Source organism: Eleginops maclovinus, chromosome 10, assembly GCF_036324505.1.
Source record: "Eleginops maclovinus isolate JMC-PN-2008 ecotype Puerto Natales chromosome 10, JC_Emac_rtc_rv5, whole genome shotgun sequence".
NCBI lineage: Eukaryota > Metazoa > Chordata > Actinopteri > Perciformes > Eleginopidae > Eleginops > Eleginops maclovinus.
This window is the reverse complement of record NC_086358.1, coordinates 7,601,154-7,628,107: the sequence shown is the minus strand read 5'-3', so window position 1 is coordinate 7,628,107 and position 26,954 is coordinate 7,601,154. Positions and strand designations below refer to the sequence as shown.

General features: G+C 43.6%; 1 protein-coding gene across 1 annotated transcript in view; it reads left to right on the top strand.

Annotated features, from left to right (window-relative positions):
- lrp2b (low density lipoprotein receptor-related protein 2b) overlaps positions 1-26,660 on the top strand; it is a 39,573-nt gene extending 12,913 nt beyond the window's left edge. Inside the window, 55 exon segments of the mRNA XM_063894177.1 lie at positions 139-387; positions 613-821; positions 984-1,168; positions 1,262-1,490; positions 1,871-2,048; positions 2,260-2,388; positions 2,555-2,721; positions 2,945-3,088; positions 3,327-3,436; positions 3,978-4,181; positions 4,499-4,562; positions 4,605-4,734; positions 5,519-5,755; positions 5,847-6,038; positions 6,186-6,658; positions 6,774-7,221; positions 7,715-7,880; positions 7,975-8,133; positions 8,226-8,515; positions 8,899-9,102; positions 9,346-9,588; positions 9,783-9,908; positions 10,026-10,145; positions 10,264-10,395; positions 10,575-10,776; positions 10,860-11,155; positions 11,943-12,456; positions 12,653-12,808; positions 13,130-13,300; positions 13,376-13,599; positions 13,681-13,858; positions 14,232-14,428; positions 14,662-14,907; positions 15,151-15,279; positions 15,752-15,871; positions 16,000-16,116; positions 16,202-16,318; positions 16,815-16,991; positions 17,624-17,665; positions 19,766-19,894; positions 20,734-20,865; positions 21,066-21,191; positions 21,547-21,690; positions 21,775-21,940; positions 22,167-22,295; positions 22,477-22,697; positions 22,792-22,974; positions 23,212-23,331; positions 23,934-24,105; positions 24,351-24,390; positions 24,847-24,978; positions 25,337-25,417; positions 25,663-25,746; positions 25,945-26,001; positions 26,402-26,660. Of these exon segments, the coding sequence (XP_063750247.1) occupies positions 139-387; positions 613-821; positions 984-1,168; positions 1,262-1,490; positions 1,871-2,048; positions 2,260-2,388; positions 2,555-2,721; positions 2,945-3,088; positions 3,327-3,436; positions 3,978-4,181; positions 4,499-4,562; positions 4,605-4,734; positions 5,519-5,755; positions 5,847-6,038; positions 6,186-6,658; positions 6,774-7,221; positions 7,715-7,880; positions 7,975-8,133; positions 8,226-8,515; positions 8,899-9,102; positions 9,346-9,588; positions 9,783-9,908; positions 10,026-10,145; positions 10,264-10,395; positions 10,575-10,776; positions 10,860-11,155; positions 11,943-12,456; positions 12,653-12,808; positions 13,130-13,300; positions 13,376-13,599; positions 13,681-13,858; positions 14,232-14,428; positions 14,662-14,907; positions 15,151-15,279; positions 15,752-15,871; positions 16,000-16,116; positions 16,202-16,318; positions 16,815-16,991; positions 17,624-17,665; positions 19,766-19,894; positions 20,734-20,865; positions 21,066-21,191; positions 21,547-21,690; positions 21,775-21,940; positions 22,167-22,295; positions 22,477-22,697; positions 22,792-22,974; positions 23,212-23,331; positions 23,934-24,105; positions 24,351-24,390; positions 24,847-24,978; positions 25,337-25,417; positions 25,663-25,746; positions 25,945-26,001; positions 26,402-26,428 (9,617 nt within the window). The 3' untranslated portion in view covers positions 26,429-26,660.
- The last annotated feature ends 294 nt before the right edge of the window (positions 26,661-26,954 follow it).

Below are 26,954 nucleotides of genomic sequence, written 5' to 3'. Positions count from 1 at the left end.
TATATTGTGTTTGTATTTGTTTTCTGAAAAACAATCAAAACAAACACAAGGAGGAGACACGTTTGATATTGTGTTTGTTGTATATGGTTTGTATAATAATTACACAATACTAACTCACTGCTATATCATTTCATGAAGACCAAGACGACTGTGGGCTGGACAACGGGGGCTGCAGTAACGGCTGTATCCAAGGACCGTTCGGGGCTCAGTGCACCTGTCCCTCAGGCTTTCAGCTCCTCAACGACTCCAAGACCTGCGAAGACATCGACGAGTGTCTGATCCCAGGTTTCTGCAGCCAGCAGTGCTTCAACGAGAGAGGAAGCTTCCGGTGCTACTGTTCAGACGGTTACTTCCTAGAGCCTGATGGGCGCACCTGTAAAGCTGCAGGTAAACAACACACAGTAGCATCACAAATACATGATTTGTATCTTAAAACATGAAGAGAATGAACTAAAAACGCCTTAAATGTATTATTTAAAGCAACTTAAAGCATAGTAATATACTATCAAATTAAAGATTATTAATTTGCTCAGTTTCTTTTAGGATAGTATTTATATTTCAAATCCTTCAGAGGAAATTTTGGTAGGAAACAAGATACTTCTCTGCCCTTAGACCCAATAGCAGCTACACTTCTGGTTGCCAAGCGAAGCCAGATCATCGCCAATCGGATCAACATGAGACCCCCCCTGTTGCATCCAGTGGTCAGCGGTTCAAGTATCGTGACTGTGGACTTTGATCGAGTAACTTCCCGGATATACTGGGCAGATTCCTCGCAGAAGAAGATATGGAGTGCCTACCAGAACGGCACAGACAGACGGGAAGTAAGAGAAATGTGTTTAAACAAGAGATTTCAACTACTGGTCACAAGTGTCCTCTGAAAGGAACACAGAACCGTCAAAATGTATAATATGTATGAATAGAATTGAACATAAAGACAGGCTTGGACTAAATCAAACTGTGTTCAATGTGTCCCTGCTGTTTAGGTGTTCTCCTCCGGTCTGATGGTACCAGAGAGTATAGCTGTGGACTGGGTGGCTCGGAACCTTTATTGGACCGACTCTGTGATGGAGAACATTGAGGTCTCAACTCTGGACGGTCGCTTCCGAAAAGTCCTCCTCACCAAGAATGTTACCAGCCCCCGCGGACTGGTTTTAGACCCCCGTAACCAGTAAGTAAAGGCTCTTAAGCAGGAACTGACTGTGAGGGTACTTAACAGCAAGCCACAAGATATTAACTCATCACACTGTCATTCCTCTTCCAGCACCTACCTGATGTTCTGGTCCGACTGGGGTCAGAACCCCAGGATCGAGCGGGCCGACATGGATGGAGCCATGAGACAAGTCATCGTCAGCACCAAACTCTACTGGCCCAACGGCCTGGCCCTGGACTACACTACCCGCAGGGTCTACTTTGCTGACGCCTACCTCAAATATATTGACTACTGTGACTATGATGGCAACAACCGGTATCAGGTCATGGCCAGTGACATGGTAGGTTCAGTTTCATTTAGTTGATAGATTTAAGAAAAAAAAGGGGATACTTTAACCGAGCTACAGTGCAACAAGACAAATAAAGACCGTCACAGCTTGTTTTTGTTCGTTAATAGAAAAACCTCCTGGCAAAATTGTTGTTCATTTTAGAAATCCTCATTTATTTGGGGCCATATTGAAATTGTAACACAGAATTTTTTTTGACTATTTAAGTTTATTTAAATGCATTTGATTAATTCTTACTAATGTCTTTTTCACTGACATTGAGAAAGTGACTCAAGAACGTAGGTAAGAAGGTAGTCACCTAACATATCAGGAAAAGTGTTACACTTCATTATTTTTGTTCCTTGCATGAATAAAATCACCATTCCCCTTTACAGGTTCTCCAGCACCCTCACGGTATGACCATCTTTGAGGACAACATCTACTGGTCGGAGCGCTACACCAGCAAAGTGATGAGGACAAACAAGTTCCACGGTGGCAACATCACCACTCTGATGACCAATGTCTACCAGCCAATGGGCATCGTTATGGACCATCCCATCAAACAGCCCACAGGTAAGTCCCCGTCAAACTGTGACGCTTCCTTTTTGTCATTGTGCTGTGTCTTTCTGATGTTATGCTAACCACATAACTGCTGCAGTCCTAAAGTAAAGTGTACAGCAGTTATAAATTGCTTCAGTATTAGCAGACATAGCTGAAAATAATCAATCGAGGCATTGAATGTAATATAAAGTCTAATTGAAGTTGACTCTGGTTTTGTGTTTAGCCATCAACCCATGCAGAGAGCACCTGTGCACTCAGCTGTGTCTGCTGGCAGGCATTAGACCCCGGTACTACACCTGCCACTGTCAGTCTGGCTGGAAGCTCGATGCAGACAAACGCACCTGTGTCAAAGGTAGGTTTATTCTACTGTGTGTCGGATTTAAACACGTTAAATCTCTGTACACATAAACCGTATGACTGATTAATTTGAGCTTGATGCATGTTCTCTCTTAGAGCTCCACACCCCCTTGTTAGAGAATCATGTTCCTCTCCTCATCTCTACTTTTATTCGATCCTAGATGAGACTCCCTTCTTGATGGTGGTGAGAGATTCTGTGATTTTTGGCATTCCTCTGGACCCCGCTGACCCTTCCAACAATGCAATGGCCCCAGTTTCTGGCATCAGCCAGGGGCGGGACATCGACTTTGATGACCAGCTGCAGTTAATCTATTGGGTCCAAAGCAGTGTAAGAGGAGGCCTTAAATTGAACCTTGTAGCAATGTTTTATGATATATAATGAATTTGCTGTGATGCAAGGACAGCTTTTGATTACAATTTGAATATTAAAGGCAACTATACTTACTTAGAGATATTTTCCTCAGTTTTTTGGTTATTTTTTGACACATTTACGGATTATTTTCAGTAGTTCTTGTTTTAACGCAGGGTCTTTTCATTTGCTCCTATGTCAGGGTTCTATATGGCAAGTGAAGACCAGCGGTACCAACCGGTCTGAGTTTGCTCCAGCTGCTTTCATGGGCTCGCCGTCTGGTCTGGCTTTTGATTGGATAGGCCGGATTATGTATTACACTAATCCCACTGTTAAAACCATAGAGGTAAGTACAATGTGAAATAAAACCAGCAAAAGTAGATTACTAGAAAACAAATGACTCGACTAAACATGAAGGGGAAAAATCCAGAAAATGGGAAAAGTAGATTAATGACAGAGGATGAAGAAGTGTTCATTTATATAACCATTTAAAATACAGAGGTTTTCTTAGTCAGATTGAATTGCCTTATATCTGAGTTTTTACATCATTATTGAGCCAGAAACTAACTTTACACCTCCCTTAGGTTATCCGTGTGGATGGAGACCAGCACTACAGGAAGACCCTCATCACGTCCACTGGCAAACCGGAGGGAGCAGGAGAGCCCATTGGAATCGCCCTGGATCCAGCCCGAGGGTAAAGCCTCTTTTCAACCTATTATGTATTTGATCCATCACTTTAATTCAGTGACATGGGAAAACAATAGAGGGGACAAATCCTCAAGTGTCAATATCTGAGGATAAAATATATTTAAATGTGTGTTTCTGATAATGAAAGCAACACCTATTGATGTGTATGTACGTGCTTGCTGGCACTGACGAGACTGAACCAACACACCAGGACGTGATTGATTGGACCGCATTAAGCAAGCAGACAATAGCAGCCTGACAAGGACGAAGCAGTCTTATGTTTTGAAGGACCATTACATAATTGGAAACTAAGAGGATTTAGTTCTCCAGCAACCACCTCTCCATCTCAATCATGTCTTTTGTAATATAAATAACCCAGCCATAACCATCAGTTACAGGCGACACAGTTTCGGTGCTCAAACATTTGAATACAGTAGTTTTAAATACTCACTTCCTCCATGTATAATTGTTTTAATGTCACACGTAGCTCAGTGGAAAAACTTGAAATTGAACAACATCATTCTCACATTTACCCTTTCCCTTCGCAGGAAATTGTTTTGGACAGATAAGGGGTCCGACAATGGTGTTCCCCCAAAGGTCGGCAGTGCTGATATGGACGGGGGGAACCTCAGGAACCTGTACACAGGGAACCTGGCCAACATAGGATACATTGCTGCTGACATCTCCACCAGGAAACTGTACTGGGGAGTGGCGGGCTCAGGGGTGGTATGTACAGTGTACATTATCAACATATAGTCCAAGAAAACCCAATCGAATGTTGTCCGTTTCGTTACATTTTAGTGCAGACTGCACTTTTGAGATGTTGGGGTGAGTTAATTAACCTGAACTGAGTTTACTAACCTTTTTAGTAGTTTTTTTATATATAAGTTTAACAAACTTTAATGTATATTTCAATCTAAAACTGGTTTTGTACACTAGAAAACAAGTCATTTCCACCCAGATATTTCTAAATGTTCAAACAAATCTCATGTTCTCTTATTCATGTTCTCTAATATTACTAATATCATACTCATCTTCATCCTGGTCCTGATTTAACTACATTCACTAACCTCTTCGCTCTCCTTGCCCAGATTGAGAGTGGCACCATGGATGGGGTCACCCGGATGGCGGTGGTGAACGGCCTGTCCCACCCATGGGGGCTGACGATCCACCAGAACCACCTTTACTACACCGACCTGGACTATGAGGTCATCGAGAGGGTGGACAAGGACACCGGTGCCAATATGGTGATGTTGAGGAGCGGCATGTCTGGCCTGCGCGCCCTCAAAGTGCACGCCAGAGACAGTATGTGGATTCACTGGGTTTTAGATTGTATTCTGAGGTGTCCTTTTCAGTCACACTGTTATATTATGCAACAGTTAATTACTGCGGCTGAGAGAGCGAGTAGGAGTTCAGTGTCCTCCTCAAGGACAGCACAGAGCCAGATTTAGCACCACTTGTGTTTCATCCTTTGAATGTAGCTTTTGTGTTCATAAGGCCCTTGCCTTCCTTCACCCTCATAGTTAGTGTTTTAATGCCTCTGCTCCGACTGTGGCACTACAATCATGGTTGTCTGTATATCCATCTGGCCCATTCTTGTAAATGTGATGTCTCGGAAAGGCTCGGATGGAATTTCTTCATTTTTTGATAGAATTCATTCTTATTTTGACAATTTACACAAGTGTCAAATATGAAACAATGGCAAAAAGGAGACAGCTTGGACAGACGTGGGTATAGACTACAACATCGATGCATTGCACTTTTTTTAAAAGTCATTTTTTGGGGGCTTTTTGCCTTTAATCAGATAGGACAGTGGAGAGTGACAGGAAAGTGGGAGAGAGAGTCGGGGTGGGATCCGGAAAGGACCACGGGTCGGGAATCGAACCCGGGTTGCCGGCGTACAGTGCAGGTGACCCAGCCAGTTGCGCCACGGCCGGGGCCGCATTGCACTTATTTTTAATCACTTTGTCAGCCATAGTTTTTAAATTGTTCTCTCTTTCAGAGTAAATGCATTTTTGAACACTCTTAACTTAACTTCTTTGCACTATTGAGCATACTAACAGGTCACACTTTTTTTCTTCCACGTGAGATTCAGCAGGGACGACCAACGCCTGTAGCTCCAACAACGGGGGATGCCCCCACCTCTGTCTTCCAACACCGGACAATAAGAAGACCTGTGCCTGCACTACAGGATTCAACCCTTCTCAAGACGGCTCCCGCTGTGAACAATATGAGTCTTTTGCAGTCGTCTCCACATCAAAGTTCATCCGAGGCTTCCACATAAACAGCTCAGACCACTCCGAGGCTATGGTGCCTGTCGGGGGAAGTATGTTGGCTTCATATTGTTCTGCGTTATTGTTGGCTATAAATACCAAATGATTAGTTGATACAAGCAGCATCTTTTTTTCTTTTTCCAGCTTCCTACTCCGTTAAGAGCAAGTTGGACCTCCATATTGAATCTGGCTTTGTGTACTGGAGTGACAACAGCACCTCCACCTCATACAGGGGCATCTTCAGGGCCAAGACAGACGGAGGAAGATACAGCACTGTCCTCAACTCTGGCATTGGAAGAGGAGGCATCCAGGGCTTCGCTGTGGACTGGATTGCAGGTATGAAGCCATTATTTTTACAAGGAGGGTTTAGAAACAAATATATTAACAAGGACTTCCCACAAAGAAATACCATATTAATAATTAATTTTATGAATTTCATGCAGAACGAAACCCCTTTAAGTGTCTCTCTCTTAACTTTCTCAGGTAACCTTTACTTCACCAATGCCTTTGAAGGCGAGACCTTCCTTGAGGTGCTTGCCATCAACACCACGTACCGGATGATTCTCCTCAAGTCCTCGCAGGACCAGCCCCGTGACGTAGCTGTCAGCCCTAAACTCCGCTACCTCTTCTGGACGGATGGTGGCCAGACACCCAAAATCGAGCGAGCCCTGCTGGACGGCACAAACCGCACTGTGTTGGCTTCAGAAAGCCTGGCGTCCCCTCGCGGCCTGACCATTGATTACACCAATGATTTCCTCTACTGGACAGATGACGTTCTTGATATGATCTCCAGAATGGCCGCAGACGGCACCCAGAGGCAGATTGTCCGGTACGGGAGCCGGTATCCATCTCCAACAGGGGTGGCTATATTTGGAAACTACATGCTGTGGGTGGATAAAAAACTTGGGAAGCTCCTACAGGCCAGTAAGGACCCGGCCAATACCGACCAACCAGAGGTGAGAGTTAAATGATTTAACAGTTTCTTCCAATGTGACACTTAACAGATAAGAGACAGTTGTAAATGTTCAATGCCCATGCTTGTATAACCAAAAAATTCTCCCATGTTTCCAGGTTATTCGGGACAATCTCGACGGGCTGATGGATGTCTCTGTGTTTGACGCTCATGTCCAGCCGACATCTGCCAACCAGGTGGGCTTCAACCCATGTCATGAAGATAACGGACGCTGCCAGCAGCTCTGCTTCGCCCTGCCAGGCCAGGAGGCTCCAAAATGTGGCTGTGCTCATGGGTCACTCCTTAGTAACGGAGTAACATGTGGTTACGGACAGGACGAGTTTCTCGTTTTCACCACAGACTACACGCTGAATAGCATGAGGCTAGATCCTGCAGATCACAGCACCCCCTACCCAACCGTGAACTTAGGCTACAACTTGATGGCTTTGGATTATGATTTCAAAGAGAAGAGAATTTTCTTCACCCAGTACATGGGGATTGGTCGGAGCAGAATTGGTTACGTCACCACAACATCCATCACCACCCCGCCTGTCATTTTGGCTACAAGTGAGTTTGGAATTAATTGTTACAATTTTACTCTAGGGGCTGTACCAAGACGCTTTGAATTTCTGTTTTCATATTTTATGACTTCATTACCAAAGAAATATGTTATTATGGTTGTATGGCACCAAGGAATACTGTTGCAGGGAAAATAATGTTTTTAATTGGCTGAATGCCCTCAAATATCGATTCAAACCAACTAATAAATTAGATGAAAACATGTTGTGAATTTGGGAAATGATTACATTTTGAATGAAACAACCCCACGCAGCCACGAATAATAACTTATTCCACAAATAGTATAATCCTTTTGTCTAATTCAATGTGCATTATCTTTTCTGTGGAACTATTGAATACAACACATTCAAACTTTCTGGTTTGGCCCTTCTGTGTTGCCTTTGTTTTGTGTCCATATTGAAAACATTTGAGCTGTTTTGCAGTTTTCCTTCATGATCTTGTCCTTGATTTTGTCTTCCTTTATTTATTATCCTCTGCTCAGATTTGGATGACCCAGAGGGATTGGCGTATGATTGGATCAACAAGCGTCTCTACTTCACTGACTACTACAGCCGCACTGTCCAGTCCATGGGGGTGGATGGGACGAACCGCTCCATCATCACCCATGCAAACCGTCCCAGAGGCATCATCGTTGACCCCTGCTACGGGTAAGAGCTTCACTCCATTACTTCACTACCTAAAGTCTACAGATTAGACTATGAAGGTCCTTTCCTCCCTTCTCACGCTGCTCTTTCTGCCCAGCTACGTGTACTGGACTGACTGGGGCTATCCGGCTAAGATTGAGAGGGCCACACTGGGTGGAAACTTCCAGACCGCCATCATCAACACCAGCCTGACCACGCCCAATGGCCTGTCCCTGGATTACGAGGAGAGGATGCTCTACTGGGCTGATTCCTCATTGTATGTCCAGTTTGTTTTTTAACATTGACAGTTGCAGAAGTTCCTACACATTCTTTGTCAACTCCTGTTTCCCGCCCTGTTGCTTCCCGCAGAGATAAGATCGAGAGGTCCACTCTGACTGGGGAGAACCGACAAGTGATCGTGCAGGGGGTCCAGTACCCGTACGCCATGACCGTCTTCAAACAGGACATCTTCTGGACCGACTGGACTGAGAGAGCCATCTTTAGGGCCGGGAAGGACGATGGCTCTGACTTTGCAGTGCTGACCCAGGACATGCAGTTCCGACCAAACGACATCCACGTTTATTCCGCATCTAAGCAGGAGAGCTGCAACAGCTCCTGTCAGCAGTTCAACGGAGGCTGCAGTAATATTTGTGTTTCTGGTAAGAGCAGACCCTACTAAACAAGGCACCAAAGCCCCTCTAATACTTTAGCCTGCTCAGTTATTTCATCCATTAGACTCATCATTTTTTTGCTGCCCGTAATTCAGGCTTATAAAACCCAATACATTTTAACAAGACATTCTTCCTAAAAAACCTAAATCTGTTACCATGAAGGACCGAGCATTAATAATAGTTTTGTTTTTAAAGTGCTTAATTAAGAACTTGAACACTAAAAGCTTAAAGCAAGTAGAGAAAGTTCTTAAGAACCTTAATAACACACCGAGACGCACAGTAAGTTTAATTAAATAGACAGATTTTCTCTGTGTTCCCTTCCTTCCCTCCACATTATCAAATTCCCTCGCCTCCCGTAATCTCTCCTGCAGGTCCATTGGGCCCTGAGTGCCAGTGTCCTCAACTGGGGAAGTGGTACCTGGCCAACAATGGCAAAGACTGTATCAAAGACACGGGGAAGCACTGCGAGCCAGAGCAGTTCACCTGTCTGAACGGTGACTGCATCTCAGCGCGCTGGAAGTGTGACGGCTACAAAGACTGCTACGACAACTCAGATGAGCTGGAGAGAGTGTGTGGTGAGGGATGAGGTTAAATCTGACTTTAAAAACCGAGCCAAATAAGCATGCGTACTGAAGAACATGTTACTTAGACACTAATGATTTCTGGCTGTTTAACCCCTTAGAAGGTATAAAATGTGCCACATAATGTAAACTTGGGAGAAGGGACACACACACACACACACACACACACACACACACACACACACACACACATTATGTTATTGTTATAAAACACCGTTTTCTGTTCCTCCTGCTCAGCCTTCCACACCTGCTCCGCCATGGACTTCACCTGTGACAATGGCCGCTGCGTGCCGATGAGCTACGCCTGTGACTACACGGACGACTGTGGTGACAACAGTGACGAACTAGGCTGCCCCTTCCCCACATGTAACCCCGCTACCGAGTACACCTGCACCGACGGGCGCTGCATCAGTGCAGCCTTCGTCTGCGACGGCCACAACGACTGCCGAGACAACACCACCTCTGACGAGATCAACTGCCGTGAGTGAAGATTAGGTTCATCAAGGGATTAAATTACGAACTAATGCATGGTTATAATGAAAAATATTATGGAAAGAGTCATTTGTTCCACTGCACGAGTCATATTCTCCTCCCAGGTGGGATTCTGTGCTGCTAAACAAACCATAATGTGATTTTGATCCTATGGTTGATGTTTTGATCTCTGTCCTCTCCAGCTGACAGGACGTGTCCAGCAGGACAGATCAAGTGTGAACGCAACAACATCTGCATCTACCCTGAGAACCTGTGTGATGGCTACAACAACTGTGGAGACAACAGCGATGAGATTCCCCTCTTCTGCGGTGAGTTGAATACTGCTGCTGAGAGGGAGGGCGTAATAAGCATGCTGGGCTTGTTGTTTTGCTTACTGAAAAAACTCTTCATGGATATTTGTACAAATGTGTGTTCCTGTGCTGCAGCGGGTCGCACATGCTCTCCGGATCAGTTCAGCTGTGATGGAGGGAAGTGTATCCCCAAATTTTGGGTGTGTGACTCCGTCCGAGACTGCAATGACGGGACAGATGAACCTCTTTCCTGCAGTGAGTTCTCTTTGTTTACATTAGACATTTTAGACTTTATAGTTCAAATCCAACATTTCAGGTTTTGGTTGCTGAAAGTAATTGAGTCAGTCTCTCTTATTTTTTCGCTGCTATGCAGAGGATCAAATCAAAACATGCGGTCCCAGCCAGTTCACCTGTACAAATGGAAACTGCATCCCCCAGTTATTGGTGTGCGATGGCAACAATGACTGCTGGGACGACAGTGACGAGGCTCCTGAACTACAGTGTGGTGAGACATTTATTTATTTCCCTGTGTGAGGATTTTACCGGTAATCAGTGTGAAAAGCTAGAAAGATTACAGCAAAATAAATGCCTCCTCGACACAGTTTTCATGTCTAAATGTGTGCAGTTTTTGGTATTATATAGTCCCTTTATTCCCTGTTGACCCCTCATCTTTGCCCTCTCCAGGCCAACGCACCTGCAGTTCGGACCAGTTCACCTGTCTGACCTGGTATCCCGGGTACCCGCGCTGTGTGCCGTTGAGCTACGTGTGTGATGGGGACAAAGACTGCGCCAACGCGGCCGATGAGCTCCAGAACTGCCCCAACCGCACCTGCCACATGAACGAGTTTGCCTGCTCCAACGGGCTCTGCATCCTCCTCCACTACCAGTGAGTATGAAGTGTGAGAGAAGAAAAGCACAAACATTGTTTTACCAGTTAGAAATCTAATTCCCTCGTCTTCTCCTCCCCAGGTGCGACCGTGTCAACGACTGCGGGGACGGCAGTGATGAGTCGGGCTGTACCTATGACACCTGCAGCAGCAGCCAGTTCACCTGCGGTAATGGCGCCTGCATCTCCACCTCCTTCGCCTGCGACGGGGTGATCGACTGCATGGACGGCTCAGATGAGGCCGACAGCTTGTGCGTCACGACCCAGCCCACCTGTGCTCCCACGCAGTACATGTGCAAGTCAGGCGAGTGTATCGACATCAACAAGGTGTGCAACGGACAGAAAGACTGCCAGGACAACAGCGACGAGAAAGGATGCGGTGAGAGACATGTGGGGTCATGTGACAATCGTGATGTGGATCAAAATAAATCTCTCTCGCATAGTTTTATAATTGTTTTTGTTTTTTCAGTTGTGTGCATTATGTGACCCAAAACAAGTTGATAATAGAAGAATTATCCAAGTTCAAAGTGTTATATTATAGGAATGTCGGCAGGAATACCAGCAGTGGCTCAGCAGTGGCTCAGTGGCTCAGTCAGTAGGGGCTTGGACTGCGAATCGTAGGATCGCCGGTTCAAGTCCCCAAACAGACTTGAAATATGGAAAGTGAACTGCTACTTGGAGAGGTCCCAGTTCACCTCCTAGGCCCTGCTGTGGTGCCCTTGAGCAAGGCACCGGACACCTCCAATCCCCCCTCCCCATTGCTCCCCTGGCGCTGCACGATAGCTGCCCACTGCTCCTAGTACTAGCATGGGTTAAATGCAGAGGACCAATTTCACTGTGTGTGCTCTGCTGTGTGCATGTGTGTGACAATAAAGAGGGTTTCATCCTCCTATTCTATATATACTCAAGAACTAACAGGTGACATTATGTCCTCATTTTCAGGTTAATACCATATACAGTTTATAGCTAATATGTTATATATTTTGAAGCTCAATACATTTCCACATTTGTACATTTAATTTTTGGGAACCTGTTCATTTACTATTGTTATATTCACTTGTGAGAATCCTTGTTACTCACTTAAAAATACTTTTCTTTAAACACATAAATGTATTTGACTTTTTTCTTGTCTTTTCTGCACTCCGCTTATTCCTCTTTCTGTTCAGGAATCAATGAGTGCCGTAGCCCGTCTGTTCACAAGTGTGCTCAGCTCTGCACCGACACCCTGACCGGGTACTACTGCTCCTGCAACGCCGGGTACCAACTCATGCCAGACGGCAAGGCGTGCGAGGACCTCGATGAGTGTTCCAGCACACCAGCCGTCTGCAGCCAGATCTGCGAGAACGCTGTCGGGTCGTACCACTGCAAATGTGCCCCGGGGTACCTCCGTGAACCAGACGGACGCACCTGTCGTCAGAACAGTGGCATCGCCCCCTACCTGTTGTACAGTAACCGCTACTACATCCGAAATTTAACCACCGATGGGTCACATCTGAGTATCGTCCTGCAGGGGCTCTCCAATGTGGTGGCTTTAGATTTTGACGATCAGGAGAAGAGGCTTTACTGGCTGGATACCGGGACGGGGAAGATTGAGAGGATGCGTTTTGACGGGACCGACAGGGAGACGGTGAAAGGCGATGCAAGAGGAGTTGAAGGCCTGGCACTTGACTGGGTGGGCAGGTGTGTGAAAGGGAAGAAACATCAAGTATTAAGCTGACTTAGTTAATAAATGATCCAAATCAATCCAAATTTAATGATAACATCTTTGTATCTGCAGGAGAACTTTTGCTCCTTTTAATACCTTATTCCTTTAATATCTAACACTGTTTTTAGTATTTTTACCAAAAACATCAGTAAAAACGTTTGCATGTTGCAGGAAATTGTACTGGGTGGATGGTTTTTACGGTTCGGTTCACGTGATGGAGCTGGATGGGCGCTACCAGAAGAGACTGCTGTCAGGAGACTTCAAAGAAGGAAATACGACCTATCTCATCAGCCGACCTCGTGCTGTGGCTGTTAACCCTAAATATGGGTACTTACACACACTCAAATTAGATATATCTATATATTTAATATCACAAAACAAAAAACCTTGGGATGTTACAATTGTTATTTACAATTGTAACATCAACTGTTTATTATTAAATAAACAGCAAGAACACTAACCCTATTAAACCTAGAAACCCTACAAAACTGGCATTTACTGTCTATTGTCTCTTGTAGCATCAGCGATGATAAGTAAGGTAATAAAAAGCCTCCAGAAATATCATATTAGATAACACTAGCTGGTTGCTTTTAACTGAAGATTCATTATAGCAAATCTACCAGAACAATTTACCCTTTTTTCCTCCAGATGGCTGTACTGGACTGACTGGGGTGACACAGCATATATCGGCCGAGTCGGCATGGATGGAACCAACATCAGTGCCATCATCACAACCAAGCTGGAGTGGCCCAACGCTCTGACCATCGACTACACCACCAACAAGATCTTCTTTGCTGATTCCCACCTTAACTTTCTGGAGTGAGTTCAGAAGTTCAGACATTGCAGTATCAGTTCTTCCATCGTGTATTAACCCTCCACTGTGTCAACATTCAGTTTCGCAGACATGGACGGCAAGAACCGCCACCGGGCCATTGCTGGTACGCTTCCTCATGTCTTTGCTGCTTCCTTGTTTGAGGACTGGGTCTACTGGACGGACTGGAATACACACACAGTGGAGAAGGCTCACAAGTACACTGGAGAGCAGCGCACCATCATGGGCAACAACACGCATCGGCCCTATGACATCCGCGTCTACCACCCGTACAGGCAGCCTCGCAGTACGTACATTTGAACAGCAGGTTATATTCCTATAGTCTTCATAGACTGCAGCTCATATGTTTAATCAAATTATTTCCCAGGTGAGAACCCCTGCTCCTCCCACTACCTGACCTGCAGTCACCTGTGTCTGGTTGCCCCCGGCGGACAGAAAGCCACATGCCAGTGTCCAGATCACTTCATCGGCCTCGCTGTCGGCTTCAAAATCCAGTGTGTCGCGGACTGCTCCAGCACGCAGTTCCGCTGCGGGGACAATGAGAAGTCAGTTAGATAAATAATCAGCTGATACTTCACAGTCCTTTGCCAAGCTTTAAAGTTTGGAGAATTGTTCTTAACATCCCACAATATATGGATAAACAGTTTTGTTTTTATAATTCATGCATAAATGAGTTTGAAAATGTGTGAATATTGTAGAAAATATTAAATTCAGTCCCCATAGACTTGTTATCATCACTCTCTCTGGTGTTTATGTAGTCAATAAAATAAGGACATTCAGTATTACTTAAATACATTAAGATATATTTAAAAATAAGAGCTGAAGAAAACTGTATCATAGGTACAAACAAAGTAGAGGTTAGATCATTTACATTTATATTCTCTAAGCTGACCTGTGTGTGCTCTCTCTGGCACCCAGGTGTATTTCTATATGGTGGAAGTGTGACGGCCAGTCAGATTGCGGTGACGGCTCAGATGAACCTCAGACCTGCCCGCCCCGTGTCTGCCCCATCGGCCAGTTCCAGTGTCAGGATGGCCACTGCACCTACCCCGGCTTCCTCTGCGACGGCGACGCCGACTGCCCCGACAGTTCAGATGAGGATGCAGCGCTCTGCAGTACGTGAATAATAACAATACTAGTTATAATAGTTGTAACTGTTATCAACTCCAACAGTGAAGAAGATCTGATAGTGAGTTGAATATAAAGATATTTTACTCTGACATATTAGGTCTGGTCATTGTGTTTTAAGTTTCCGCTGACTTAAAACACAACATAGACGCTTGAAACTTAGTTCAAACAAACGCTTCGTTTAGATTTGTCCTACAAGTCCTGCTTTCTATCCTTTCAGGTGACCACCGATGCCAGGAAAACCAGTTCCAGTGTAAAAATAAGAAGTGCATTCCAGTGTCCTGGCACTGCGACGGAGTGAGTGACTGTGGAGACGACAGCGACGAGGACGCAGAGACGTGTTCCCAGAGGACCTGCAAACCGGGACAGTTCCAGTGTGCCAACGGTCGCTGTCTGCCGTCGAGCTACGTGTGCGACGCCCAGGACGACTGCGGGGACAAATCTGATGAGCCGTATGAAACCTGCAGTAGGTGGCACATTGTTTTTTTGCAATCAGATTATGTTGAATATTTGAGTGAATCTACTCTAGCCCACCTATTTACTTTAATATAAATAGATAAGTTACTCAGAGCTTTGAATCCTTTTCCTTCTTCTCTCGCTGGCTCACAACTTCTCATCTTTAACGCTCTTGTTACTTCCAAATATTTTGTTGGATCAATACACATTTTTCTTTTCTTTCTCATTCCTCTTTATTTCTTTCTGTGCCCAGTGGGTCCAGACTACAAGTGTGATCCGGACACTGAGTTCTCCTGCAAGACAAACTACCGCTGTGTTCCTCAGTGGGCCCGATGTGACGGCACCAACGACTGCATCGACAACACCGACGAGCAGGGCTGCGGTTAGTGCTCGAGTGCCAGCAGATGTTATGTGAAGTCGACCTACCTGTACCAAAGTCCAGTTGAGGAAAATCTTAATTTTGCAATACAGCCCTGTTTATTACTTTATATGTTTAAAAAATCCTCAAAGAGTTTCTTGAGGATGAACAGAAATGTGGACTTATCCAATACAGCTATTTACTGTGCTGTAAGAAATCTAAAACAGGAAACGATATATATATATATTCCACAGCTAAATGTAATAAACAAGGTATACAAATATTGGATATTGCTTTACAACAAAGGAGAGAGTTAACGATGAAGTAGGAGTGTATGGTGCAGGTGATGTAGGATCTAATCCACTTTGTACTATAGTTTATGTGTGTGTTATATGAGCATATCTGGAGTTTTAAACACAGGCTGACTTTAGTTTCTTCATCATTGAATAAATGTTGAATCATCTTTCCTTGTGTGTCTGACTTTGTTTGCCAACAGAGGAGGTGACCTGTGATCCTCTGGGAGATTTCCGATGTGACAACCACCGCTGTGTCCCTATCCGCTGGCAGTGTGATGGCAGCAACGACTGTGGTGACGGCTCAGATGAAAGGAACTGCCGTGAGTGTCATACGCAGTGTCTTTCAGCTAAATCCGTCCCAAACCAGCAAGAATCCTGGTTCCCTTAGGGGTTATAATTTCCTCTTTAGCTCAGTCATGTATTTTTGGGTTATGATTCAATCTTATAGAGCCGAGGCCTTGCTCTGAAAGTGAGTATCGGTGTGACGATGGGCAGTGCATCCCTGGAAACTGGGTGTGTGACCATGACAACGACTGTGGGGACGATTCGGATGAACGGGACTGTGGTGAGCAGGAGCCGCACAGACACACGCTTGTTTGAAATATCCTCTGTCATAAACAACAGTCGTTACCATCCTGGCTCTCCTCCAGAGTTGCAGACGTGTCGTCCCGGATCTTTCCAGTGTGACTCGGGTCACTGTTTCCCCGCTGCTCTGCAGTGTGACGGCCGGCCCGACTGTCAGGACCTGTCAGATGAGACCAGCTGTCGTAAGTAGAAAACAAGATGAGTAATGGCAAAGTGCCTGGCTGGAGTTATCTGCATACCCTTAGTATTAATACATTCTAATTTAAATGTCTAAATTATAACAAAACACATAAAACATAACAAGCAACTGTAAGCAGTTTACTCGTGCTATTTAAATGTGAGTGAACAACACCAAACAAGTACATTATAAACATCCATACTACTTGGTCTGGGGATGATTTAAGCTATCCAACATCAATAACAATGTAAAAACTTCAAGTCTGGCAAGGAACCTTATTCACATGTAGTTCCCATTTCCTTTCTCCATCTTGATTCCTCTCATATTTTTAGTTTCCACAATCTAATTAAGTCATATAGTCTCCCAAAAACCAGTTTAAATCTTTCTGCTGAAATGGTTGCTTGATGTGGAGTGTCACAATACAAACAGACCGAGAGATAACCAATGACGTCATTTGTAGGATTATAATCTGTCCATTTATTTTTTTCCCTACTCCAAAGCTACTCGTTACCCAGGAGGCCGTTGGTGCCCTCAGAGCCAGTTCCAGTGCGCGAACAGTCTGTGTGTGAGCCAGAGCTGGGTGTGCGACGGCATAGATGACTGCGGAGACCGCTCTGACGAACAGCTCACTTTATGCTGTGAGAAATATTGTTTTTTGTAATGCAGTTCTGTGAAATGTTTGTGATTCTACTTGCCACCTTTTACTTAATAAAATAATAGTTATCTCTAAGGTATAATCCTATTCCTTTTCTCTCAGCTTCCAATCCATCAACGCATTTTGATTCAAATTGGTTGGATCAATCACTTTACTTGTCTTTGCATTCTTTTATCATTCGTGAAGGCCCACTCGTGAGATCCGACACTGAGTTCCCTGGCAAACGACTACTCGCTTTTCCTCTGGCCTGATGTGAGGAAACCAAAGACTGCACGACACAGAGGCGGGCTGCGGTAGTGCTCGAGGCCAGCAGATCTTATGTAAGACCTACGACAATCCATTAAAAAATCTTACATTATGAAATACAGGTTTATTCTAGCTGTTTATGAAAAATCCTCAAAATTGGGATGAAAATTGCTTATCTAACAGTTTTACTAGCAAGATCAAACAGGAAACTAAGATTTATATATAACAGCGTAAATGTGCAAGGAACAATAGATTGTAAAGAAAGAGGTTAAAGATGGTAATATTAATGAGTCTTCATATGCTGTTATTTTTAAAATGGTCACTGACTTTAGTTCTCAATGAATTGAATCATCTTTACCTTTTTGACTTGTTTAACAGTGTGTTCCACTGGAAATCGATGACACACAGTGTGTCCAAACAGTGTAATCAACGACTTCAATGAAGAATTATGTCATACTGATGTTTCACCTAAATAAAACAATAATCCTGGACCCTCAGGATAATTCCATGTGCCACAGTTTGTATATCACTATAGACAGCCTTGCTCTGCATATATCGTGGTTTTGGCAGTGCATCCTGAATACTTTTACCATAACATTTTTAACATTGGCATACCACACAACGCTTTGAAATATCCTCGGTCATAACAAAGTGTCCACCTCTATCATCCAGAGTTTCAGGGTCCCCGGATCTTTAGTGGGGACTCATATGCCCTGACCTCGCTCTCTGCATGATGGGAAATCCCAACCGACTGCAGGCTGTGATGCACCACACAAGCCTGAAAAACAAGGGATAATGGAACAAGTCCTGTGATTATTGCAACTGATTGAACAATCAGTTTAAAATATTCAGCAAATTATTTTGAGAGGGAAAACTATCTTTGAGTGACATGACAAACAAGCTAACGCCAAAGTAATGGTCGCGATGGGGTTAAAGCTCAATCGCAAAGTGAAATTGTTTCTGAGTAAAACAGTGGCCAAACAAGTATTATTACCAACCAATTGTGCAATCTATCATTAAGTCTGGAGGCCTGTAATTTCTATAGTATACCTCAACTATGGCCAATGAGAAACAAATTCAAAACTCACATTGTTTTCTATGACTAATGGATACCTGTATTATTTGCACTACACAGCAAGTTTCTGCTCATCTGATCCTTTCTTCCTCTTTGATCCTGTCCTCCACTTACTTTTAAGCATTTTCCGTTATCAGTATACCTGTACATTCAACGTCATACTCAACTCCTTGCCAAGACCAAACCATGTAAGAACCAGGCTTCAAATTGGTAGCTGATGTGGAGGCAAAAAACGATCGAAGATAACCAAGCTTGTTGAAGAAATCAACTGTCACTTTATTTTATCCAATCAAGTACATTACAGACCGTTGTATCCCTCGAGCTGCCTCGCACGTCTGTTTGAGCCAGCGGTGGGGTCATAAATGATGCGAGAACCGTGAGCAAAAACAGCCACACTGTGAGGAACATTAGTGATATGTAGGCTGCAATGTTGCTGGTTCTCAATAGTAAAACAAAAGGTTCATCCCTAGGGTAATCACATCTTATCTGCCAGCAAACCTCAGTTCAGAGTGTCTCCTCTACTTATAGCAGTAACATGTAGGCCGTCAGTTTCCGCTGAGGGCATTATGGATGCACCAGAAGACGACTGGGAGATGAGAAGGAGAACTAGGGTAATGAACCTAAATCGCAACTTTTAAAATAAGGTCAATCAGGCGTGTTTGGAGGAGAGAACAATGCATTACCAAAAGAGATCTACTTGTTAACAGGGGAAACATCATGCATTTGCTGTATTCTCCGAAATGGCAGAGACTGATTGTAAAGGAAAGAAGAATGGGATTATACGTGAGTTTATGTGAGTTCAAAATCCCCTTCATAGCAAGGGAGACTATTGATGAAGCTGTGCTGGTTTCAAAGACAATGATAAACACAGCAGGGACAGAACGAAGAGTAACTTCCTAATAAACATATATCAGGATCCAGCGTGAATGGCACCAGTTTCCAGTATTCAACACCCATATCAAAAATTTTGAGTGCATTTGATAAGTTTTTCCAACAAGCCCATAACCAATTGTTTAAGGAGATGCATAGTGGCAAAACCACAAACAGTGTGTGAACCATTAGTGAGGACATACAGATGACGTTGACCTCGTCCTTGCAACAATGGTAATGAACCAAAATGCATCAGTGTTTTGTATGACCAAATACATTACAAATAATGAAAAGTTGATTATTAAGAATTACAATCGTCATCTCCGAAATTATTTTTTTAAATATTGCTTTAGTTGAGGTGACAACAAGATAGCTCCCTAATCTTTTGTTGTCGCGATGGATTTGAAATTGAGCTCTGACTAAATACTTTTTTGCCCCACTGTACATATATGTGGGAGTATCCATCTTTTTTAGGCTTTACACACAGTTGTAGAGTATAGAGAAAGAGTAGTGGAGGTGGACACGTTTCTACAGATGGTTTTGTACCCACTCAACCTTCCCTGTGTACTTGTGTTGATGACTCATTCTAACTGTGTTCTTCTCAGGCCGCGAGCCCACGCTGCCACCCTGCACACTGGAAGAGTTTAAATGCACCAACGGACACTGTGTGGCCCTGCCGTACGTCTGTGACCACAACGACAACTGTGGGGACCGCACCGATGAATTAGGCTGCAGTGAGTCACATCACAAAACACCTACTGGAAATATCCTCCGTTTTTATCCTCTGACGATTTTAAATGATACTATCAAGTGTGACCTTCATAAGGTTCCCAAGTAACAGAGAACTGCATTTAGATGTTTCCATATTTAAACACACAAGTATAGCTACAATATGTGCACGCATAATAGCAGATCAGATTTAAAGACATTTCACCATTGTGTTCACCAAAAACAGAACAAAAAATGATATCATTTCAAGAAAAAGGTGACGTTCATGTTGCATAATTAGGAGATATTTTTTGTTATATGATACAATCATTTGTATAAGGAAACACGTTGCGTTCTCCAAGTGACATGATTTTTTGGTTTAATCTTGACTTCAATTGACCTCCATTCATTTTGTGCTACTTCGGATATCTGCCATGACCCAGTTAGGACTTCAAGTGTCATATAATGAGGAAAAGAGATCTTGTTATTAAAAAAATCTTGTTTGAAAGAAAACACTTTCTTATTATTCCAAAAATAAGAAACATTTCCTTATAATGATGATGAATTGAAATGGAATTCATAACTATGGGATAATTGTCTTCTTCCTTTGACCTATAAGCTGTTAGCTTCTTAAAAACAAACAGAATTTAAGACAGAAAATCTGAGTTAAAGCAAAAATCTGAGGCTGACTCTTTAAGTATACATGATGGTGCAGGACATCATCGGGACCTGGATTATAGACACAGTATGATCATTTAAACAATGCCATTGTTGGATTTCGTAAAACATTATAAACTCCTACATAGAGGCTGAATCTTTTTTTAAATGTGTCTGAGTTTTTCCACTCTGTGTTGTCTGCCTGCAGATTTTGGCCATGACCGCAACTGTGAAGAGAAGCTGTGCCAGCACGAGTGCACCAACCTCAACGGCTCCGGCTTCATCTGCTCCTGCCGGCCCGGATACAGCGTGGACCCAGTCAGCACCTACACCTGCCAGGGTACACACAGACACACACATATACTGTTTGGGGGCTTTTCAGAATCCTCTTCCTGTTATCAGCCTCGTACACACATGACTACACACAGATGATTCTGCTATCAAAACTCCATAAAAAGATGTATCATCATTCCAGTTAAAGACCATATGGGTAAGACCGTGAACAACGTGAACTCTCACAATCTCTTCTCTCTGCTGCAGACGTCGATGAGTGTGAGGTGTTCGGCACCTGCCCACAGGTCTGTAAGAACACCAAAGGCAGCTACGACTGTGAGTGTGCCCCCGGCTACCGGAAAGTGGGCAACGGCAACATGTGCGAGGCTGAGGGTGAGAAAAAAAATGTCTAATTTCTAATTTGTCAGTGTTACACAGTATGCATGAATGCAAGTGTGTTGTGTTAGTGTGTCATACATCCTTATATGGAATACTGTGACCAGATGAATGTGGGAAGAGGTGGAGGAGTACAGAGAAATAAATAGATGGGGAAATAGATGCATATAATGTTAATAAGCAAAAACAATATTTTTATGAGGAGAGATTTTAGAGATAACTTTTAAACAATGTAAATAAAGTCAAAAGGATGGCTAACTGACGCAATGTTTGTGCTCCCTCCTCACTCCCACTTTTTAATGAATGAATGAATTTAATAATGAGTAAATGTTAATGTCTGTCTTTCTCTCAGGAGCGACTCCCCTGCTGCTTCTTCCGGAGAACATTCGTATCCGGAGGTTCAACCTGCAGACGGAGGCCTACCACGACTTCCTCCGAGAAGAGGAGCGAATTATGGCTCTGGACTACGACTGGGACCACAACAACACCGGACTCAGTGGGTTTCACTCAGATTAAAACTGCATCAAGCACACTAAATGGCAGATCTTTAATAGTTTGATGATGACCTTTGTGTCTTCAGGTATGGTGTACTTCACTGTAGCCGGTAAAGACTCTGCAGCAGGGGCCATTAAGAGAGCGTACATCCCTTCAGTGGACGATGGCAGCAACAATATCGGTGCTGCTGTTGACCTCGGCATCAAATACATCACCACACCGGACGGCATCGCTGTGGACTGGGTGGGCAGGTGCGTTTCAAGTAACCTGATTCACACTCCTCGAGTCCTCTGTTGCTATATCCCTAGTTTATCAGGTTCAACTTTTTTTTTATTTACGTGAATGTGAGACAACTCTCAATCAAATCATCAGTTAATGTGATATGCCTATGACAGAAAAGAGGGATGAAAAACACAGCTTCTTGATAGAGAATTTGCACGTGTCAAGGCCTATTTTGTGTCATCCTTCTGCCTGTAGGAACCTCTACTGGGCAGACTCCAGGCTGAAGAGGTTAGAGGTGGCCATGTTGGACGGACGCTACAGGAAACAACTAGTCAAGACTGATGTGGGACATCCGTCTGCTGTGGCTGTCAACCCAAGACTGGGGTGAGAGTGAGACTTTAGTTTGGTTAAGCACACCTGTCCCAAAGGAACTGAAGGTCTGGATGGTTCATAATGTAGCAGAAGACCAGATACATTCACACCCTCATGAAAGACCTTAAAGGAAGACACCTTAGTGCACCTTATCTCAGAGCCCAGCGATCTAATCTCCGCTGTGTTTCTGCAGGATGTTGTACTGGGCAGACCGTGGGGAAGCTGCCAGGATCGAGTGCTCCTGGCTGGATGGGCAGGAGAGGAAAGTCCTGGTGGCCGACGGCCTGGGTTGGCCCACCGGTCTGTCAATAGACTTCACCAACGACGACAGAATCTACTGGTCAGACTCCAAGGAGAGCCACATAGAGTCTGTTCTGCCCTCAGGAGAGGGACGTAGAACTGCCGTCTACATAGGTGAGGATAAGGAAGAAAGAAGGCTGACATGAGATGCTGCATATGAGACCTGAAGCCACCGTGAGGTTCACACATTGTGTCGCTCCTTCTATAGATGTGAGGAATCCCTTCAGTGTGAGTGTGTTCGAGGATCACGTTTATTGGAGCACTCAGGAGAAAGGCGAGGTGTTTCGGCAGGACAAGTTCGGCCGGGGAACAAAAACCAAGCTGCTGACTGCCGGGCCGTGGCTGACCCAGGTCTCTGTGTACCAGCAGCAGAGATACAACTCCATAGCTAGTAAGAAGTGCACTCACTCACATATTCGCACACATAATAAGGTATAATATGTGAAAAAAGTGAACAAATCCTCACTAATGGCAACATTCGAAAAGGGAGGAGAAAGAAAACTCCTGCTCACAGCCTTGATATCATACCTATCTCATGTCTTTTTCTGATTACAATTCTAAAATATGTGAGTCATGCACTGTATCGTGTTGAAATGAAGGAGTCAAACTACTCCTCTTCTCTCTGCAGTGAAGAGTCCGTGTAAAGGAACCTGCAGCCACCTGTGTTTGCTCCGGCCGGGAGGTTACACCTGCGCCTGCCCCGAGGGCACCAGCTTCATCCCCGGCAGTCACACCGAGTGTGATGCAGGTAATTAAAAGACTCTGTGACATAGATTTATGGGGCATCATGTATTGAAGTTGCAGGAATGACCTCCAACCTTGATTGCAGTCATGTTCCTTATGACATCCAAATGATATGTGCTTTTTTTTTTGTCCATTGAGGAAGTAACAGTGGTTTGATGGTTAACAATATGAATGATTTCAGGTTTTGATCCCCCGCCCACCATGCCCCCACAGTGTCAGTGTCAGAATGGAGGCACCTGTTACTTTGATGACAACCAGGCTCTCTGCAAGTAAGAAATGTTTAGTCTTCAATGTGGAAGCCAAAAAGGACTTAGTGATATTTGCTTGAACAAATGAAGTGTAGAGCAGTAAAACTTATATTACGACGTGTTTTAAATGTTCTAAATGTTTGTTTTGTCCTTTCGCAGATGTCCTCAAGAGTGGACGGGAGATTACTGCCAGATAAACAAATATGACGTGGTCGCATCCTCAAGTATATTTGATTTTATAGTCAAAAATATAACAATTCAAACTCCTATTTTTATCTCATTATTCAATTACATCTGTCTTTTGCCCCCCCCCCCTCCCCTCTCTAATCTCCCCTGTCTGTTTCTCTTTCTGTCTCAGTTGGAATAGCGATAGGGGTGACGTTACTGATTGCGGTTCTGCTGGTGGCTCTGGTCTGTGCTGCCAGGAAGAAGTCCAGCCTGCTGGAGGCGGTACAGAGCCACCTGCCCAGTATGCCCAGTATGCCCCGTATGCCCTCAATGCCTTCAATGCCCAACCTGCCACGCTTCAGGTGAGATGAAGCCAGATTATTAAAGATGCAATCTGTTATTTTTTTCGGAAACCTAGTCAATCTGTAATATTTATTTCCTTACATGTCTGCAGCTTTCTTCGTCTCCTACTTGTTTAATGATATGCTTTCAATTTGATTTAATTCTCAAGTTCTCGTATTTACTTTCAAGGATTGTTCGTATGTAGTGTTCCACTCAGCCTTGTTACAGCTGAATCAATGCGTGTGCCTTAAATGATTTTTTATAGAAACAGTGCTTCTAACGCATCGCCAACAGAGGAGGCTGAAGCGGGGCTGAATTGTGAAGCGGTAAGTAGCTGAGCTGAACAGTCAACCATGAAAAGGGGATGGGTTAATAAATATATTCTGAACAGGTTTTTGATGTATTAATATTTGAAAGCAGCAACAGAAGCAGCATACAGTTATTCAACTCTGTAATATCTCCCTGGAAACGTGTTTGATAACTAAATACAATAGATAGTATTCCAGACATTTAAACACTGAGTGAAAAACGAATGAAGGACATACATCATCCACTATTCTCTCAATATCCCTCCTGTCCTCTGGTATCCTCTCTGTCATGATAATGTGGATCATAAAGGAGGAGAGTCTGCCATCAGAGCCCGAAAGCCCTCTTAATAATTTAAACCTGCTTCCTGTTCAGACCCAGGTTTCAGTAGGGCACCCTCTTCACATGAACAAAGTGCTTTATAGTATATCGACTCTCCACCCGTTTGTTGTCAGGTTCCCTGTATGTCTGTGTCCATGTTGGAAACAGACGTGAAGAGTTTTGGGAACCCAGCATATGAAGTCGGAGAACAGCCTGCTTCCACGAGCGCTGTGGCAGCGACCTTGGCTCCTGATCTTACAAACAAGGTAGATAAACAGAAATCTCTCCTCCCTGTGGAGTTCATTGATTGTGCAAATACCCCATTGCTTGCTGGCTGCAGATCATGCTACATGGCAGTAGTTTGAGATTATGTGAGGCTTCATTATCGAGAACACACTTTTCCGTTTTGACTTTTCCCCCTGCTGTCATTTAGTGATTTTTTAAATATGAACTTGCTGTGTTTCTTGTTGTTCTGCTGTTTGGTTTTTTTGTTGCTTTATTTCCCATATTTTTTCAGTTTTTTACCAAGAAATTTGTTTCTGCTTCAATGAAGTGTAGTTGGAGCTTAATAATTGGATATATATATATTAGCTCACACTAGTGATCTTGTGTTTCCTTCCTCAGGAGAACATTATTAACCCTTTGTATGTGGAGGAAGTTAAAGTTGTGGACGAGCCCTCAAGAAGTGCAAACACAGCCGCCACGGTGGGTTTCACATTCAATACTAATCTAATTGCACAACCGATGATATAGACATAATAACTCAAGGGTTTCAAGTTCAAATACCACACCAAACGAAGACAAATCAGAGAAAAAGGAAGATATGTTATATAATAACCTCTCATGCTTTTGTCTAAGAGTACATGTGAGGTCTTACGTTCTAACTAACTCAATCCCAGTGAGTTTTATTGTGTTGTTTAATCCTTTAAACCACTTTCGTACTATTTTAGGAGCCTTTTGAGAACCCGGCATACGGCTCAGACGTGGAAGACATCGACGACACTTCTACACAACAACCTGCTTCCAGCACACAGGTAACCATGGAGACGCGTTTCAAACTGTTTCCTAGTACAGCTCAGTTTCTGACAACAGTGATAATGACGCGCTGTGAAGGTTTTAATGCAGGCAAATGCCAAAGAAGTAATTCTCTAAATGTCAATTGTAGAGTGAAGGCTGTGAATGTGTGCTTGTTTATGTTTTCAGTTACTGAAGCATTTTTCTCCTTTTTCCAGCCCGTTGAACCCATTGTGGATGAGAGTTTTGTGCCGTTCCAAAACCCCACATACACGGTGAGTCCGGCAGAACAGACTGAATGTGTCAGAGTGACTTAGTAGCAATTCACACTTAACATTTTGCTTTTAAATGACTATGTCACATGACTTTAGTGAGATGCTACTCTACTATTCACTCTATGATTATTGTTTTAGAAGCCGTGTTATAACCATGGTAGGTAACAAATTATAATAATTGCTTTGCCATGCGTTTGATCCAACCTGGCCAACCTTGAGAATTGAGAATTTGTTCTCAGAAATGTATGAAACAAATCCGGAAAATACTGAGAATGAATGTGTTTAATACACTACAATAGTTCTAATATGACGTTATGTATGAAATGTATGACATAAACCAGGACACAATCTATTTAATTGCAATGCTCATATTTTTAATAAATGGGTTTTTTCCCCGCAGGAGCAAAAACCAGATTCTGACATTTGATCCGACCTCGTCATCACGGATTAAACTGGATGGCGTTTCAGGGCTGGACTCGTCATTTCCTTTGGAGGGAGGACTTAGAACAAAGAAAGAAAACTAATGAAATGATTTAATGTGAGATCCATTCAATAAGTGAATAGTAACTTATGAATTCTGTATTTATGATGAGTTTGTATCATATCCTTATGTACATTTTGATTCTGAGAAGTTGAATATTAAAACTGCTTTTATCATCCCTCTGGATCCCCTTTTTTTTGTTGTTTAAACCCTTAAGATAGAATCCCTAATTATAACAATATCTCCCTTTTACTTTGTGCGATGTTTCATTAGGACAATGCTGAGGCTGGTCACAGATACGACTCTGATCCTGTATCTGACCCACTGAGCTAAGATGAAATGCTTTCTCATCATCCGTTTAATAACCCAGAGAGCCAATATTTGATCCCGTGATCACAGGGAAACTGCAGTGACTCTGCTCATCTCCCACTGTCACCAATGTCTGAACACATCAAGGTCTCTCTGAGCTGCA